The sequence below is a fragment of the Hyperolius riggenbachi genome, chromosome 7 (genome assembly GCF_040937935.1).
Source record: "Hyperolius riggenbachi isolate aHypRig1 chromosome 7, aHypRig1.pri, whole genome shotgun sequence".
NCBI lineage: Eukaryota > Metazoa > Chordata > Amphibia > Anura > Hyperoliidae > Hyperolius > Hyperolius riggenbachi.
The window spans coordinates 211,211,100-211,228,757 of NC_090652.1; the positions used below are offsets into that span (position 1 = coordinate 211,211,100).

A 17,658-nucleotide genomic window follows, 5' to 3' on the forward strand; every position below is an offset into this window, starting at 1 on the left:
CGGCGCTCCCCCCGCGCGCATGCCCGCATACATTACTTGCTCCGCCGGCACGACTCCAGTCCCCAGGTCTCCGCTGTCTTCTCCGCTCTGGTCTCCAGGTCCGGCATGCTTTACTTCTTCCTGCCCGGCAGGAAGTTTAAACAGTAGAGCGCCCTCTACTGTTTAAACTTCCTGCTGGGCAGGAGGAACTGAAGCATGCCGGATACCAGCGCGGACACGGAGCAGCGGTGACCGGGGGTAGTTGCGCCGGCGGAGCAGGTAATGTATTGCCGCTCTATTGCGCCGGTCGTCGGGCACTCGAACGCCGCTAGCGACGCACTCCCTACCCGCGGGCGATCGACGGGATCGGACGAAATGGATCGAAATTTGGCGTGTAGCGCGAACGATTGGCAGCAGATTCGATCCCAGTGATCGAATCTGCTGTCGAAACGGCAGCAAATCGGGCCAGTGTATGGCCAGCTTTTCACTATAACTTACATAATCATTGCCATATGTTGGCTCACCCCAACCATTTTTTTTTGTATGGCTTTAACAAGGAACTTATCCAGTGACAGTTACTTTTGAGGATTTCATGGAAATGTAACTTTGCACAGTCTCTACACTCAAAAAAGTATAATTAAGTATAATTAAAGCGGAATATAACCCTGCATTTCAACTTTGCTCTACAACATTATTTACAGCATATTATATGCAACCAGCATTTTTTTTTTACGAGACCAGCATTGGAAGGGTTAAACACAGAGGTTTAAAGTTCCGTGGAGAGATATGCAGAAGTTCAGATAGATACATTTAACTAAATAGAATGTAACAAGTGATAAATGTTACACACTCTTTGGCTGTCCTCCAGCTCCTTCTCAGTCAGAGAGAGTGAGTCACATGCCACACTTAGATACATTTATGTAAACAAAATATCTATGTCAGCTTTGGATGCGTCTGCAGTTCTGTCCAGGAACTTTAAAGCTCTGTGTAACCCTTCCAATGCTGGTCTAGTAAAAAAAAAAAAAATGCTGGTTGCATATAATATACTGTAAATAATGTTTTAGAGCAAAGTTGAAATGCAGGGTTATATTCCGCTTTAAGTACAATCCTGCAGCGCCAAAGGGAGAAGTACTATCGACGAATAGTTGAATGTATACTTTTTTGTTTGTATATCAAGACGTTGCCTTTATAACAAGTCGCGCCCTCTGCCCACATTATCAAAATGCTCCAGTCCCCAGCAGCGCCCCTCTTTCAGCCGCGCGACTTAGCGAGTCAACAGCCAGTGCCCCAATCGTGTGCGTCCTCAATCGCGCTCCAGTCTCCGGAAGCGTTCTGCGCATGTGTAGTAGAAATTTTCCCTGAAATGTGTTTTGGATGAGGGCTCCTACACTGTTATGGATTCTAATAGAAACCCTGAATCTGAATATGTGTATTTCAGATGTCCACAGAAGATCCTGAGAAAACTACACTAAACAAAGAGCAAGCACAAGAGTCTACCCAGGTATGGCTCCAGATGGATTACTTCTGAGTGTTCCTAATGATTAAAGAAACCTGTAACAGAAAAAAGTGCCCCTGGGGGGTACTAACCTCGGGAGGGGGAAGCTTCTGGATCCTATCGAGGCTTCCCTCATCCTCCTCTGTCCCACGGTGGTCTCGCTGGGCCCCTCCGAAAGGCGACCATGTAAATATTTACTCTTCCCTGGCTCCAGTGCAGGCGCAGTAGCGTCTCTCAGCTCGAGATCAGGTGGAAATAGCCGATCCCGGGTCGGGTCCACTCTACTGCGCAGGCGCAAGTCGCCGGGGCAGGTAAATATTGCAGGCGCTGCTGCGTCTGCGCCACAGCTTGACAAATTGTCGGCTGTGGCTTCGGAGGGGTCCAGCAAGACCACCGTGGGACCTAGGAGGACTGGGGAAGCCTCGATAGGATCCAGAGGCTTCCCCCTCCTGAGGTAAGTACCCCCCGGGCCTTTTTTTTTATTACAGAGTCTCTTTAAAGTCTACCTGATCACTGGGTGTCTTTTGAAATAAACAATGTTTGTATGTTCTCCTCTGAAAGACGGGCTGTAGACCTCTATTTTGTCTCTGTGAAATTCCATTCCTCATACATTCCTGCTTAAAGCACACCTGACCTGAAAATAAGATAATATGTGTACATATGACCCACATGTTTATATTCAGGTTAAAGGGAAGGTCCGAGCAGCTTACAATACATTTATGGGGCTTCCTCCAGCCCCTAGCAACCGCTATGTCCCTCGCCGCAGCTCTGCACTCAGCCGCTGGCTTCCGGTCCCCTCCGCTGCAGAGGACAACCTCGCCAGGTCGTTTTCTACTGCACCTGCGCTAACGCCTCTGTCAATCACTCGCATGTGGTGTGGAGTGTACTGCGCATCACATGTGTTCTACAGGTAGATGCTGAAAATAAATGTTTCTTGGTTTCACATTGGTAACATATGAATCCTTAAAGGGACAATTAAAGCAGTATAAAACCCTGAAATAATTTTCAATAAAAACATGTTTTCCTACTTTTTATATGCCATACGGTTATCATATTTTCTTTTGTGCATAATTATTATTATTCATTTAGAAATTATACGTTCCCAAAGTACACTTTTTTTGCTCTGAAAGCTGACTTTGCATTTTATTCATAACTGCTTTATTCATCTTCTAACGTTAGCAGAAATGCTTTCTGATGCTTTCTGGTTGTCTCACTGTCTTCAGGAGAGTTTACAGTGTCAGAGAAGTGTTTATTTAAATGTCTCACTTGATACAATAAAATACAAGATAACATTATCTCTAGTTCGGATTTAGGGGCCCATACACTGGTTGATTTCAGCCATCAATCGATGGATCAATTGATTCTATAGAATCTGGCAGCAGATCGATGGCCCATAGAGTTGCATTGGATCCAATGGTCCAAAAATGCATTTAGATCAATTTCCAATAGATTTCATTCTGAAATCTATTGGAAATCTGTTCCTAGTGTTGGGCACACATCAGATAGTTTCCTGTCAGATTGGACTTGACAGGCATCTGACAGAAATCTATCGGATGGTTGAATCTGCTGCAAATCTATAAGTGTATGGCCACCTTTAGTCCAGCTTTCCCTGCAGGGGAACTTCTTCCCTGCAGGGAACTTCTAAGGCCTGTGTTTAACCCTTTGAATGCTGTTCTAGTGAAAAAAAAATGCTGGTTGTATATAATATGCTGTAAACAATCTATTACAGCAAAGAAGAAATGCTGGGTTTCACTCCGCTTTAAGCCAAGAAGAAAAAAAGTCTGACTTCGTGGTTAGTACATATATCACAAGACGTGCTTAAAGGGAAGCTTAAGCCAGGAATAAAAAAAACAGTTTTTCTTTCCTGGGGCTTCCACCAGTCCCCTGCAGCCGTCCTGTGCCCTCGCAGTCACTCACGGAGCCACCGGTCCCCCGCCGCCAGCTAGTTTGGTTTTCTCTGACAGGCCTGGCCACGCGTATTTTTCTTCACGTTCCCATCCACAATAGCGTCCTGCGGCTGTGCAGGACACTATTGAGGACGAGAACATGAAGAAGGATACACATGGCCAGGCCTGCGTAGGCGTAGAAAGCCCATCGACTCCCTGTCAGGGCCTGTCAGCGAAAACAAAACTAGCTGGTGGCGGGGGACCGGAGGCTCCACGAGTGACTGCGAGGGCATGGGACGGCTGCAGGGGACTGGTAGAAACCCCAGGAAATGAAAAACTGATTTTTTTATTCCTGGCTTAAGCGTCCCTTTAAGCATGTCTTGCGATATATGTAGTAACCACGAAGTCAGACTTTTTTTCTCTTTGGAAATCTGCTTCTAATCAATGGAAAAACAATATTACTAGACTTTGGCATTGAACACTCTTGTAAACTTTCTTCAAAACAGCTAGTTACATATGATTCTCTGGTAACATATGATTCATGCTGCAGGAAGGTTGTCCCTCATGGAAGGTTGTGACTCATGGACTGCTCATAGATATTTGGTGCACTTGTGGCCCATCAAATATGCTTTTTAGTCCTTCCTATGTATCTGTGAAATCCATTAATACTCAGAAAAGAATATTTACACCTCTAAGTATTGGACTTTCATCTCTGTGATGATTCTCTATTCTAGAGAATCTGAGCAGTGATTTTGGTACAATGCCAACCCAATAAGGCTTATTAACGCCCAGATTGCAAGTTATCAGTGGCGTAGCTAGAGACTATGGGGCCCAATAGCAACATTTTCATGGGGCCTTCAGAGCTAGGTACTCTTGAGCAATGCCACCTGTCCCTACCCTATGGATATGAGTTAATTGGGCAAATTACATTTCCATGCAATGTACAGTGTGTACAGTCCTTGGGCTAAGAGGCCCAATCAGAGGATGGAGAAACAAAGGAGAGTTAATAGTGAAAACATCAAGTACAACCTGGTCCCTCTGCTCCAGGGCCCCATAGCAGTTGTTATGGCTGCTATAGCTATTTCTACGCCCCTGCATGTTATAACAAATCATGATATTAAAGAACATATTGTGATATTATTGAGCTGTGAAAGACAAATTATAATTAATTACTATGAGTACAATATTCAAAGTGAGAGCGGTAAAACTGCCATGTGCAGGCAGCACACAGCAATTTTACCAGTGCTAATGACCGGCGGGCAGTGTTAGAATGTACCACACATTTTCATAGCAACATGTGCGTTACCCAGGTAATGCGCTTTTGCACTAATAGGGAAATTCACAATGCCATCCTGCCCTTAATATGGGTAAAATGTTACCAATGCTTTGTGCATCTGGCCCATAGTTTAAAGAGAAACTCCGACCAACAATTGAACTTTATCCCAATCAGTAGCTGATACCCCCTTTTACATGAGAAATCTATTCCTTTTCACAAACAGACCATCAGGGGGCGCTGTATGACTGATATTGTGGGGAAACCCCTCCCACAAGAAACTCTGAGGACCGTGGTACTCCTGGCATTTTCCTGTCTGTGAACCTTATTGCATTGTGGGAAATAGCTGTTTACAGCTGTTTCCAACTGCCAAAAAAGCAAGCAGCAGCTACATCACCTGCCAACAGTAAAAATGTCACCATGTAATTAATGTCAGAATGTAAATCAGATGCAACTATTCCTATCTATTTCTGTTTTTGCAAGATTTGCAGCATAACGCCCCACTGTGAACTTACTCTCACTGATATCTTTGGCCGTCTATTGACTTTCACAGAACATTTTACAAAACCATATTTTAAACTGTCCAGGTACAGGTTTAAATAATTAAAAGGATTTACACCTGCACATAAATACATGGGGTTCTGTAAGGGTTTTTTTTTATGCAAAATACATAGAATATTTCTACAGTATGCTGAAAAGCAGACTGATTTGGAGAGTTTAGCTTCAAATAAATTCCTGTTAACCTTATATTTTTTTCCTCAGCCGAACAAGATCCCAGATGCAATAATTACTACTACACCTCAGACTAAGCAAGGTAAGGAATTTTCTTATTTTACAAAGAAATAAATGTTTGCCCCAGATGTATTATATTTTTCTCAGGACTTTTCGAAGCCTGCCTTTATTTTCTTACCTTATTCTTTATAATAATACCTTAGCAGTGGCGTACCTACCGTCAAGCGGCAGGGTCGGCCCGCACCGGGTGTCTTCATGGTAGGGGGTGACACCCGGAGTCCTGTGTTGCCGCCGCTGCCCTGTGCTGCCGCTGCACGTTGGTCAAATTGGGGTTTTACACCCGTCGCCTGCTGCCCGCCCCCCCCCCCCCCCCACCCCGCGGCCGTCCCCGACTCCCCGCTGACTCCCTGCTGAACACCCCCCCCCCCCAGCCGTCCCCGCTATCAGGCAGGAGCAGCCCAGCTTCAGATCTCCGACCGGCCGGCGACCACTATGCGGGCGCTAGGACCTAGCGGACACCGCACTGATATGCGGAAGTGACATCACTTCCGCATATACAGCGTGGTGTTCACCGAGATCGGTGCGCCCGCTCTAACTGGTCCCCGGCTGATACTGAGGTCTGAAGCTGGGCTGTCCCTCTCACTATCTAACCTGGGGGCCCCTCCCTGTCACTATCTAAACTGGGGGGGGGTGCCTGTCACTATCTAACCTGGAGGGTCCCTGTCACTATCTAACCTGGGGGGTCCCTGTCACTATCTAACCTGGGGGTCGCTGTCCCTATCTAACCTGAGGGGTGCCTGTCACTATCTAACCTGGGGGTCGCTGTCACTATCTAACCTGGGGGGGAGGGGGGTGCCTGTCACTATCTAACCTGAGGGGCCCCTGTCACTATCTAACCTCGGGGTCCCTCCCTGTCACTATCTAACCTGAGGGGTGCCTGTCACTATCTAACCTGGGGGGTCCCTGTCACTATCTAACCTGGGGGTCCCTGTCACTATCTAACCTGGAGGTCGCTGTCACTATCTAACCTGGGGGTCCCTGTCACTATCTAACCGGGGGTCCCTGTCACTATCTAACCTGGGGGTCGCTGTCACTATCTAACCTGGGGGTCCCTGTCACTATCTAACCGGGGGGTCCCTGTCACTATCTAACCTGGGGGTCCCTGTCACTATCTAACCTGGGGGGTCCCTGTCACTATCTAACCTGGAGGGTCCCTGTCACTATCTAATCTGGGGGGTCGCTGTCACTATCTAACCTGGGGGTCGCTGTCACTATCTAACCTGGGGGGTCGCTGTCACTATCTAACCTGGGGGTCGCTGTCACTATCTAACCTGGGGGTCGCTGTCACTATTTAATCTAGGGGTCGCTGTCACTATCTAACCTGGGGGTACCTGTCACTAACTGAACTGGGGGGCTCCAGTCACTAATTGAGCTGGGGGGCTCCAGTCACTAATTGAGCTAGGGGGCTCCTGTCACTACCTAAACTGGGGGGCTCCTAGCACTACCTAAACTAGGGGGCACCTCTCACTACCTAAACTATCTAGGCCATCCAGCCCAACATAACCACCAGCCAACCAGCCCAGAATCACTGGCAAAAAGGCCACAGCATCACCACCAGTCAGGCTAGCATTTACTTCAACCAGCCAAGCACAGCCCAGCATCACCGCCAGCCAGCCCAGCCACAGCATCACTGCCAGCCAGCCCAGCCACAGCATCACCGCCAGTCAGGCCACAGCATCACTGTCAGGCCTTTCAGCCCACACATCATCCCCAATCCAGACAAAAATAGTATTGCCAGGCACAGCAGCCAGTAGAGTAGAATTCAGAAGCCAGGTGAGAGGTGTCTACCATATTAAGTGGGCATTCTGCCCATTTATTTGAAATGCTGTCTATTTATGTGCCTCATGACTGCTGAATTTGTGTTGTTGGGGGACTCATGGTTACTGGATTTGTCTTGTTGGTGGCCTCATGATTGCTGAATTTGTCTTGTTGGGGGCCTCATGATTTGTTGGGGCGCCTCAAGATTGCTGAATTTGTCTTGCTGGGGGCCTCATGATTGCTGAATTTGACTTGTTGGGGCCTCATAATTTGTTGGGGGCCTCAAGATTGCTGAATTTGTCTTGCTGGGGGCCTCATGATTGCTAACTGCGAGACTATGGGAAAAGCTGAATCATCATCATATGAGACAATAGCATTAAACCTACTTTTTTTTAGCTTTTTAAAACAAAAAATAAAACTGGGGGGTTCTAAAAAAATACATTTTTCAGGAGTAGAATGGATGAAATTGTTTATCTTCACAGTTTATTTTCAACTTGGATTTTCCATAATGTTCATGTATGAGTTAAAATGTTTGTATTTAGTTTAAATTGCTGTTGGCACTTTGCGATAGATAAGTGACTTTTCGCCACCACTGTCCTAATTTAATGTCCCACCATTAATAAGTTCATGTAAACTTGTCTCCACCCATGACCACACCCACATTTTGGTCTATGACCACACACATTTTTCGCGCAACGTAGCCCCAATTAAGGGGGGGGGGGGTGACTGTGGATAATCAGCACCGGGTGCCAAATACCCTAGGTACGCCACTGTACCTTAGTGGTTTTTAAAATGTTCAACTAAGACACCCCATTTCAGGTCTAATATCTGAGAGTGGGGCTGTATGTGACAAATATAGTGTGGCAAAGTTCCAGTGCTCCCTGTACTGCAGTCCAGCTTGCCAGTGCCTGAGCCTCTCGAAATAGGTCCCTGCCTTTTAGTTCTCCTCACAGTGCTAAAATACATGCGAACAAGGGCCAAAGACTGATAGTAACTGCTGACAGAGATTGGGAACTGCACTGACAGAGACTGAAAGCACTTGTGACTGTTAGTTAAAATCTGAGGTCACTTGGGCCTCTTGTTAGGCTAGGTGTGAAATGTGTTTGCTGGAAGAGATTTATGGTCCAATGGTAAATGCTAATAGATAATGTGTGAGCAGAATTGTGCCGGGTGACAGGGATTTTGCTTCTCATGGTGCTATGACAGAGATTTTGGAGCAATGGAACCTCCTGACAGGAGTATAAGAACCATCGCTTTCAGCTAACAAGGACTTTAGGATTGGCAATTTGTGCCGACAGAGATTTTAGGCCAATGGGGTCAGAGACTGAGGGAGAAGGTGTATCTTGACAGAGGGAGCAATGAAACCTGTTGGAAGAGATGGTAGTCTATTTGTGCCTGCTGACAGAGATTTGGGGGCAAGAAGTGTCTGCTGACAGAGATAAGGTGCAAATAGGCCTAGTGCACACCGGAGCGTTTCCGCTGCGGTTTGTGATCTGCTTGCGGGTGCGGATCCGCTAGGGTAATGTATTTCAATGGGCTGGTGCACACCAGAGCGGGAGGCGTTTTGCAGAAACGCATACTCCCGGGCTGCTGCAGATTTTGGATTGCGGATGCGTTTCTGCCTCAATGTTAAGTATAGGAAAACCGCAAACCGCTCTGAAAAACGGCACTTCAGAGCGGTTTGCCAGGCGTTTTTTGTTACAGTAGCTGTTCAGTAACAACTTTACTGTAACAATACATGAAATCTACTATACCAAAACCGCTACACAAAACCGCAAAACGCTAGCTGAAACGCTGCAGAAAAATAAGAAAAAAGCGTTTCAAAATCTGCTAGCATTTTGCGGATCTGCTAGCGGTTTTTGGTGTGCACTAGGCCATAGTGCTTGCTAATGTATGTGTGTGTATGGTCTGCTGACAGAGATTTGGGAGCCAATGATGCTTTCTGACAGAGAAGGGTTGTTTACAAATATGTATCTCGAGAAAATGAAAAAAGTGTTTTCTAGCATAGATCTGAGGGCCAGTGGTGTCTGCTAACAGCCATTGTAGGGCTAATGACAGAATTCCTAAAAAGATTTTTTAAACATAGACGTTCCAGCAAAATAATAGCGTTTAGTCGTTGGTAATAAAACAAGCGGATAACAACCTGGATAACAACGTCGTGTAAATATATGCATGTATTATTATTCATTAAAGTATTATTTATTAAAGTACTCCTTTTCTATAATAGTGTAAGTTGTTGTCAGATACATAAAAAGGACATTGTTGCTTTTTTTGTTTGTTTTTTAAAGCATTACAAGCAAAATTAAGCATATAAAGGAGTCTTCCTGCAGATTTCTCTATCTGGATTTTACATGGCTATTTTACGATAAATGGTATGATAAATGGTAAATCAAGCATTTAGAACTTGTGAGTTAGGGGGAGGTCACACTATACACTTTGCGGCATAGCGCTCCATTGCTGCATATAAACGTACTGTTCATACAGTTGCAGTGTTCTCCCCAGAATTTTTTTCCAGCCGGGTGGCATGAAAAAGTAGCCGGGTGGGGCACTATGGGGGAATGCAGTGCTGGCACAACTCTGCTTACAGCATTGGAGAAGGATGAGGAGGTAAGCCAATGACAGGCGGGTGCTCACCAAATTAGCCAGGTGCACCACCCGGCTAAAAGAGCCTGGGGAGAACACTGCAGTTGTATGAGTCACATTATCCTAAAACACTTTTGTAGCTGTGTTTCTGGATAACGTGTACGAAAACATAGCGATTCTTCCTGCTATGAAAAGAACATGCACATTATAACGTTATGCACATGTTATAACACGTTCATATGCATATAGTGTGAACTTAGCCTAACTTTACCAAAATGTTCTATGTGCTGTGGGAGAAAAGCACTTTACAAATGTTTTCTTGTTGATTTCTTTTTGTTATTACCATATAATTTGCTCATGCAGTAGCAGCAAAGACTTTCACATCCAAGTTACTTATTTCTCCTACAATGAATTATAATAAGGCTGTTTAAAATTCTGGTGTATAAAAAGGATGCTTTTAGATCCAATGTATTCGCTCAGATTTCCAGGGAAAAGAAAAGTCTTCTAACAAAGGTTCATCATCAGAGAAGAATGCATTGCACAGTCAAGAAGGAAGAGAGAACAGTGAAGCTATACCCCCCTCTACTGCTCAAAAGGAGCACAGCACAAAGCAGGACAAGCATAATCAAGGTTTGAAAATACACAGCACATTGTATAAATGTCAGGTGCATAGCAATAGCCATAGCATCCCTAGCAGCAGCTATGGGGCCCTAGAGCAGAGGAGGCCCGGGTGGTACTTAATGTATTCACCATTAACTTTCTTGTGTTTCTCCAACCTCTGACTTTGTCTTGGTGCCCATGAACTATGTGCAGTGTTGATTGGATGAGAATGTAAATTGCCCAATTAACTCATATCCATAGAGTAGGGGCAGATGGCATTTCTTAAGAGTGCCTGCATTGGAGGGCCTCTTTACATTTTTGCTATGGGGCCCCATGATCTCTAGCTACGCCACTGATAGATGTGTAATTATGTATTTTATTATCTTTTGCATATTTATTTATTATCTTTTGCATATTTTGCTAATATATGTATAAGGCTTTTATTCTGTCTATCCCAAAGCACTTGAGAGTTGCAGCCACTTGGGACACGCTGGAGTGTTAGAGAATACCCAGCTAGCTCATGGTGACCCAGAACCACTAGGAAAGTAAAGGGGGCTAAAAGAGACCGAAAAGCCCTCCTACTAAAAAGCAACACTCTGTATAAGTTGCTTCCTTAAAACAGAAGGTATTTGTGATAATTCAGCCTTACGTGAGCAACAGTGGTTTCCCATGATGTATCACCTTATAAGCTATAGGCTTGCTTTACACCAGAGGTTCTGGATGTAAGCCTGGCTCCAGGAGTATAAAAAGATGATTTTCTTACTCAGTAGTAATGCATCATGGGAGACCACAGTTGCTAATTTAATGCTGAATTATATTAAACACCTTATGATTTAAGAAGGCAAATTATACTGGAGTGTTAATGAGCCTTGGCATACATAGGGTATTTGACAGCTAGTGCTGATTACAGCTCCCCCCGTCCCCCGTCCCCCCCGTCCCCCATCATCAAACACTTATGATGTGGGGCTGAAGGAGTGGCACGCTAGTGGTAACCCCTCCCCCCATGTGACATCCCCGGTGGTCTAACAGTACCCCCCCATGAGACATCTTTTGTAGTGATCTGTGGGACCAAAGGATGTTGGCCCCTCTCCCCATGTCCCAGACTCCCCAATGCTAATCGGCCCTGCTGGCTGGAGCCCCAATCACTTCTGCCCCGGTGGCACACCTTCCATATGTCCTTCATGATACACATCTTCTTAGCAAGGACATTATGAAATGTGTTGGATGAGAACTCCACTAGTGCATGGAAATCAGTTTTCTGTTTCTTTACACTGAAAATATTATTTACATTCTAGGCACAGGAAAACAAGAAAGCCCATTACAACAAATTCCAGATAATACAAAGGAAAAATCTTTGAAGCCTAACAGGAAGGACCCTGAAATGTGAGTGATCGGTTCCAATAACATACAGGACAAGATTTTCTTTGCATCTATCACCAGGTCCTCATGGTTCTGCCACCTTCTTCCCAAAAATATAGGGGGGGAGGGGGGGTGGATCAATTAAGAATGGAGAAAAGTGGTGAGAAATGAAAACTTGGACTACATTTTCTAAAAACTGTCTCCCCATTTGCAAAGGTTTACAGCTCAGACTGAGGTGAGGACTGCTGAAAAATTAGTGAATTGGTAACTGTGTGATTGAAGCCACATGCATGCACCCATTCTACAGCAAGATATTTTAAAATAAGTCTAGGTGTAGCTATTTTAAAAAAACATTTCTTGGTGTGGTGCACGCACATGGCTGACACTTGGCATCACAGGCAACAATTCACTAACCTTCCGCCAATCCTCCCTGTAGCTTACTATACAGTCGGATGATTTTTCTGTATAAATTGCTGGTTGTTACGATAAAAAATGTCAGTTAAATATATCATATAAGAGACACACACAGTGATATTTGAGAAGTGAAATAAGGTTTATTGCATTTACAAAAAGTGTGCAATAACTGCTTAATCAAAATTAGGCAGGTGCATACATTTGGGCACTGTTGTCATTTTATTGATTCCAAAACCTTTAAAACTAATTATTGGAACTCAAATTGGTTGGTAAGCTTAGTGACCCCTGACCTACATACACAGGTGAATCCAATTATGAGAAAGAGTATTTAAGGGGGTCAATTGTACATTTCCCTCCTCTTTTAAATTTCTCTGAAGAGTAGCAACATGGGCAGAGCAGGGACAAGGTCCTCCAGCACCCAAGGCTGAGACACCAAAGTGCGCCCCTCCATCCCTCCCACCCCAGCCGTCACACACTGATTGCTATTAGACTAAGAGGGCCAAGGGCCCCCAACCTCCCCAACACCTTAATATCTAGTTATCTGGCTTGCAGTCACTGCTATGTATCCCATGTTTTTATTTCTTTCTGCTTCATACACAATTAGGAATGAGAAGAACTGAATGAATTTTGCGCCCCCTCCTACACTGCGCCCTGAGGCTGGAGCCTCTCCAGCCTATGCCTCGGCCCGGCCCTGAACATGGGGGTCTCAAAACAACTCTCAAATGACCTTGTGATGAATAACGGAAAAGCCGCCGCATGTTCTGACAGTAAGGCGGCTGATTCCGCGTCTGATGCGGCGGTTTGTCCTCGTCAGCATGCGTCTGGGTTGTCTGGAACTGGTGGTGCACATGGGAGGAATGGCGTGGGGGCCGCCGCGTGTTCTGACGGTAAGGCGGCGGATTCCGTGTCCAGTGCGGCGGTTTCCCCGCAGCAACATGTGTCTGGGCTGTCTGGACCTAGTAGTGCACACAGATGGAGAGCTACGCGCGCGCGCGCGCGCTGCAAGACATGCTCTTTATACCAATAGGAGGAAGATCAGCTGATCAGGGCAGTCAGCTGATCCCTGCTCAGTCAGTGATTGGTTGATGGGAGCTGGGCGGCGCTGTGTAGCGTTTTACTATATATATCTCCTGCTGTTCAGTTGCTGGTTGTCTGGCGTTGCGAATGCCTGTTAGCACTCAGACCTTAGTCAGATCCTTCAGTGTGGTGGAACCAGGAGGACCTGGGAATCCACACTTAGCCAGTTACTGCATATCATCTGTGTTATTCTCTAGCATAGTTCCAGGGTGTTGAGATCACGGCCCTCACACCCCAGACTAGGAATACTGTATATCATCTGTGTTATTCTCTAGCATAGTTCCAGGGTGTTGAGATCACAGACCTCACACCTCAGACTAGGTCTTGTTCTGATATCTGTTATGACCTGTAGCGTTCCTGACTATTCTTCTGATCTCTGATTTGGTACTTTGCATATCTGATACTCTGTTGCCGACCCGGCCTGTCTGACCTTCTGGCTGTCACCCCCCGCAGGGTGTCCAGCCTTTCCGCAGGGGTCCCCTGCTCTACAGAGGGGACACTGCTCCTTATCAGTCAGGGACTCCCTCTCCAGGTGTCCTTGACTGCAGTAGAGTCTTCTCTACTTATTGGACCACCTGCTACCCCGGTGGTCCAATGCTTACTGTTGCACCAAAACACTTACACACTCAGGTGTCTAGAGGTTAGACATATTTGATTATTGGCGATTCTGCAGATCCACAATAATCAGGTATATCTGTATTCTTGGGGATACTGCAGATCGCCAAGAATCAGATTCTCTCTCTGGTTGCTGACACCTATCGTTACAGACCTGAAGACAAATATTGTTCCCCATCATGGTTTAGGGGAAGGATACAGAAAGCTGTCTCAGAGATTTCAGCTGTCTGTTTCCACAGTTAGGAACATGTTGAGGAATTGGAAGACCACAGGCTCAGTTCAAGTTAGAGCTCAACGTGGCATTCCAAGAAAAATCTCGGATTAACAGAAGCCACAAATGCTGAGAACAGTCAGAGTCAACCCACAGACCAGCACCAAAGACCTACAACATCATTTTGCTGCAGATGGAGTCACTGTGCATCTTTCAACCATTCGGCGCACTTTACACAAGGAGATGCTGTATGCAGAGGAAGCCTTTTCTCCTCCCACAGCACAAACAGAGCCGATTGAGGTATGTTAAATCACATTTGGATAAGCCAGCTTAATTTTGGAATAAGGTGCTGTGGACTGCTGAAAATAAAATGTAGTTATTTGGGCATAACAAGGGGCGTTATGCATGGAGGAAAGACAACACATAATTTCAAGAAAAACACCTGCTACCTAAGGTAAAATATGATGGTGGTTTCATCATGCTGTGGGGCTGTGTGGCCAGTGCAGGGACTGGGAATCTTGTAAAAGTTGAGGGATGCATGAATTCCACTCAGTATCCGCAGATTCTGGAGACCAATGTCCAGGAATCAGTGACAAAGCTGAAGCTGCGCCTGTGCTGGATCTTACAACAAGACAACGGCCCTAAACACTGATCAAAATCCAATAAGGCATTCATGTAGAGGAACAAGTACAATGTTCTGGAATGGCCATCTCAGTCCCCAGACCTGAATATAATTGAAAATCTGTGGTGTGAGTTAAAGCTGAGCTGTCCATGCTCGGAAGCCATCAAACCTGAATGAACTGGAGATGTTTTGTAAGGAGAATGGTCCAAAGTACCTTCAACCAGAATCCAGACTCTCATTGGAACCTACAGGAAGCATTTAGAGACTTTAATTTCTGCAAAAGGAGGATCTACTAAATATTGATTTTATTTCTTTTTTGTGGTGCCCAAATTTATGCACCTGCCTAATTTTGTTTAAACAATTATTGCGCACTTTCTGTAAATTCAATAAACTCCATTTCACCTCTCAAATGTCACTGTGTGTGTCTCCTTTATGATATATTGAACTGACATTTTTTATCGTAACAACTAACAATTTAATACAGGAAAATCATGATGATTAACAAGGTTGCCCAAACTTTTGCATCCCACTGTAACTCAGACAAGGGCTACAAGTGATCATCACTTACTTGTAATAGCCAACATTAATTACAGCCTAGGAATGACTGTTTATGTTTTACTGAGTTCCCCAATGTCCTCCAGCTTAGATTCCATTTCCAGCCTAGTTCAATAAATGGCAAGCAGACAGTAACATAGCAAGTGAGGCATGGACCAGTCCATGAGCTCGGTGTTCTTTTCCATGGGTGTCACTTCAGACTCACCTAGATCCACCCCGGGTGTTTAGAACTTGGAAATATTCCTTCATTTATTGGAACACTAACATATATCACATGTCATATTTTGGGCAACATCAGGTAATCATCAAATCACGAGAGGTTCTCACTATAATACTCTATATTACAAATTGGAATATCTCCAAGCAATAAAGGTTGACTTTTCTAAACTCTTTGAAGCACAGTTTCCTATCCCGCCTCTTCCCCCCTGCTGATGAAAGCTTTTGTTTGCAGAAATAGGGTAATAAAAATGTCTGCTAAACTTTTAAATGTAAAAAGAAGAGGTAAAATAAAAGGGTTTTTTTTATTAATGAGCTACATTGTTAGCATGCATTTTTAATGTGCTTGAGATGCCCTGGGTGCTAAAAATGGTGCTCGGTTTACTTTAAACACCAGGTATACAATACATACACAGCAAGCAAATACAACTACACTGAAAAGCTAAATATGTACAGAAAAACAGGTTGTACCACTTACTGTCATATAATCTTTTATAAGTGTTAAAATTAGAAGATAAAAACAACTGCAGCTAAAAGGTATTACTAATGCATCTTATCAGGGCCGGAGCTACCATAGGAAAAAATGGGCAATTGCCCCAGGGCCCCAGAGCCTGTAGGGGTCCCCAAGTTGTCCCTCCCCCATCTTACCTGTTGATCCCCAGGGATTCTGCAGAGTCTGTTAAGTTGGGAGGTGATTGGGGGAGGGTCAGCAGCCAGCTCAGGGGCCCAGGAGGGAAATTTGGCTGCAACAAAGGGCCCCTAAGGACGCTTTTTGGTTTGGGGGTGTCTGTTGGGGGGCCCCCAGGCTAATTTTACTTGAACCGGCCCTGTTACTTGAACCGGCCCTGCATCTTATAATAGCTGTGACAATAGTGGTACCTCTATACTAAAGGCCGTACACACGGCTAGATGGATGTCGCTCGATGAGGATTGGGACACTGCTGGGCTGAGGCTGTACAGATGCATATTTAGCCTGCACTGCAGGCAGAGTGACGACAGAGTGGCGCAGGCGTGACATCACGGGTGGGGTGAACGGGAAGAACAAAGCTATCGGCCATCGCTCGGCCGCATTGATCCACCTGGCGGATTGCTAGCCGGGTGGCCTACATTGGTTGGGGGCTGCTGTAGTATCAGCTACCTCAGCCGACTTAAATATAGTGAGTGTACAGGGTTTAATACTAATAAATAATCTCAATACCAGGGTATAAAGAGAAACATCTTTAGCATAGACAAAAAATATTGGTGAAACTATCAGCTACTAGATGTCTAAAATATATTTCTACTCCTGATTAGAATCCAGTTAGAGAACTTGCTGGATTAACTATTTTCTTTATTTGTGGTATGTGGCCATATATTTGAAAATACAGTAAGTGGTTCTTGCCTTCCTTTTTTAAACTGATTTTACACCGTTTATTGCTTATTAGGCACCGCTTTATCGTTCTATTTTCTCTATATGCCTCATAAAGGTGTTTTTTTATGTTTTACATAATCATCATTTTAAACTTTGGATACAGGACACTGACACACTCCCCAACTGCCAACAGTGGGTGTCTGTGTAACAACCTGAATTTTATCTGTCCTACACTTCTCTCTTCTACACTTTAAATAAGGCATACTATACCATAGTCTCTATGTTGTCTTTTGTTTTTGAGGTCCTTGGAGTTCTCTCCAAATCTTTTGGTATATATTTTCAATGCCCTTGTTGAGGAACCGATACAGCAATACTGACATACTGAGATTCAAACTCTTCTTCATTCCATCCGAATACGACAAAAGAGTGACCTAAAGATAAAATGCTTGAATATAAATTTGTTTTCTGGTTTTAACATCAAAAAAGTATAGAAAATATGCTGCTGACATTTTTTTATTGAACAGTTTTTCCCCCTTTGAGCATTCAGTCTGGCTTTGCTCAGGAATCATTATAGCCGAGTCATTATAGCAGAGCCAGAAGGGGGCAGGCTTGGGCTTGAAAAGAGATCAGAGAAAACAGACTCAGCTATAATGATTCCTGAGCAAAGCCAGACTGAATGCTCAGTTGCAGATTTTATCAGGGCTGATAACAAGCAGGCTGAGCAGTGAAAAATGAAACAGAGAGCAGGGTAGGTGTTTTCTCTAATGTTCCCACTGATATATATGGTAAATACATAAGGGTCCTTTATCTCTGGTTCACTTTAAGCCTGTCACTGGCGTAGGATCCAGCGTATCAGACCAGGATTAATGAAC

The 17,658-nt window shown here is 44.7% G+C and overlaps 1 protein-coding gene across 2 annotated transcripts in view; it reads left to right on the forward strand.

Moving 5' to 3' along the window:
* The window catches only part of KIAA2012 (KIAA2012 ortholog), a 331,067-nt gene that overhangs the window by 267,032 nt on the left and 46,377 nt on the right, over window positions 1-17,658 (forward strand). For both annotated transcript variants that reach the window (XM_068245108.1, XM_068245109.1), the window contains exons 17-20: window positions 1,418-1,480; window positions 5,396-5,447; window positions 10,247-10,396; window positions 11,662-11,749. In XM_068245108.1, coding sequence (XP_068101209.1) covers window positions 1,418-1,480; window positions 5,396-5,447; window positions 10,247-10,396; window positions 11,662-11,749 — 353 coding nt within the window. The remainder of the gene's footprint in view (window positions 1-1,417; window positions 1,481-5,395; window positions 5,448-10,246; window positions 10,397-11,661; window positions 11,750-17,658) is intronic.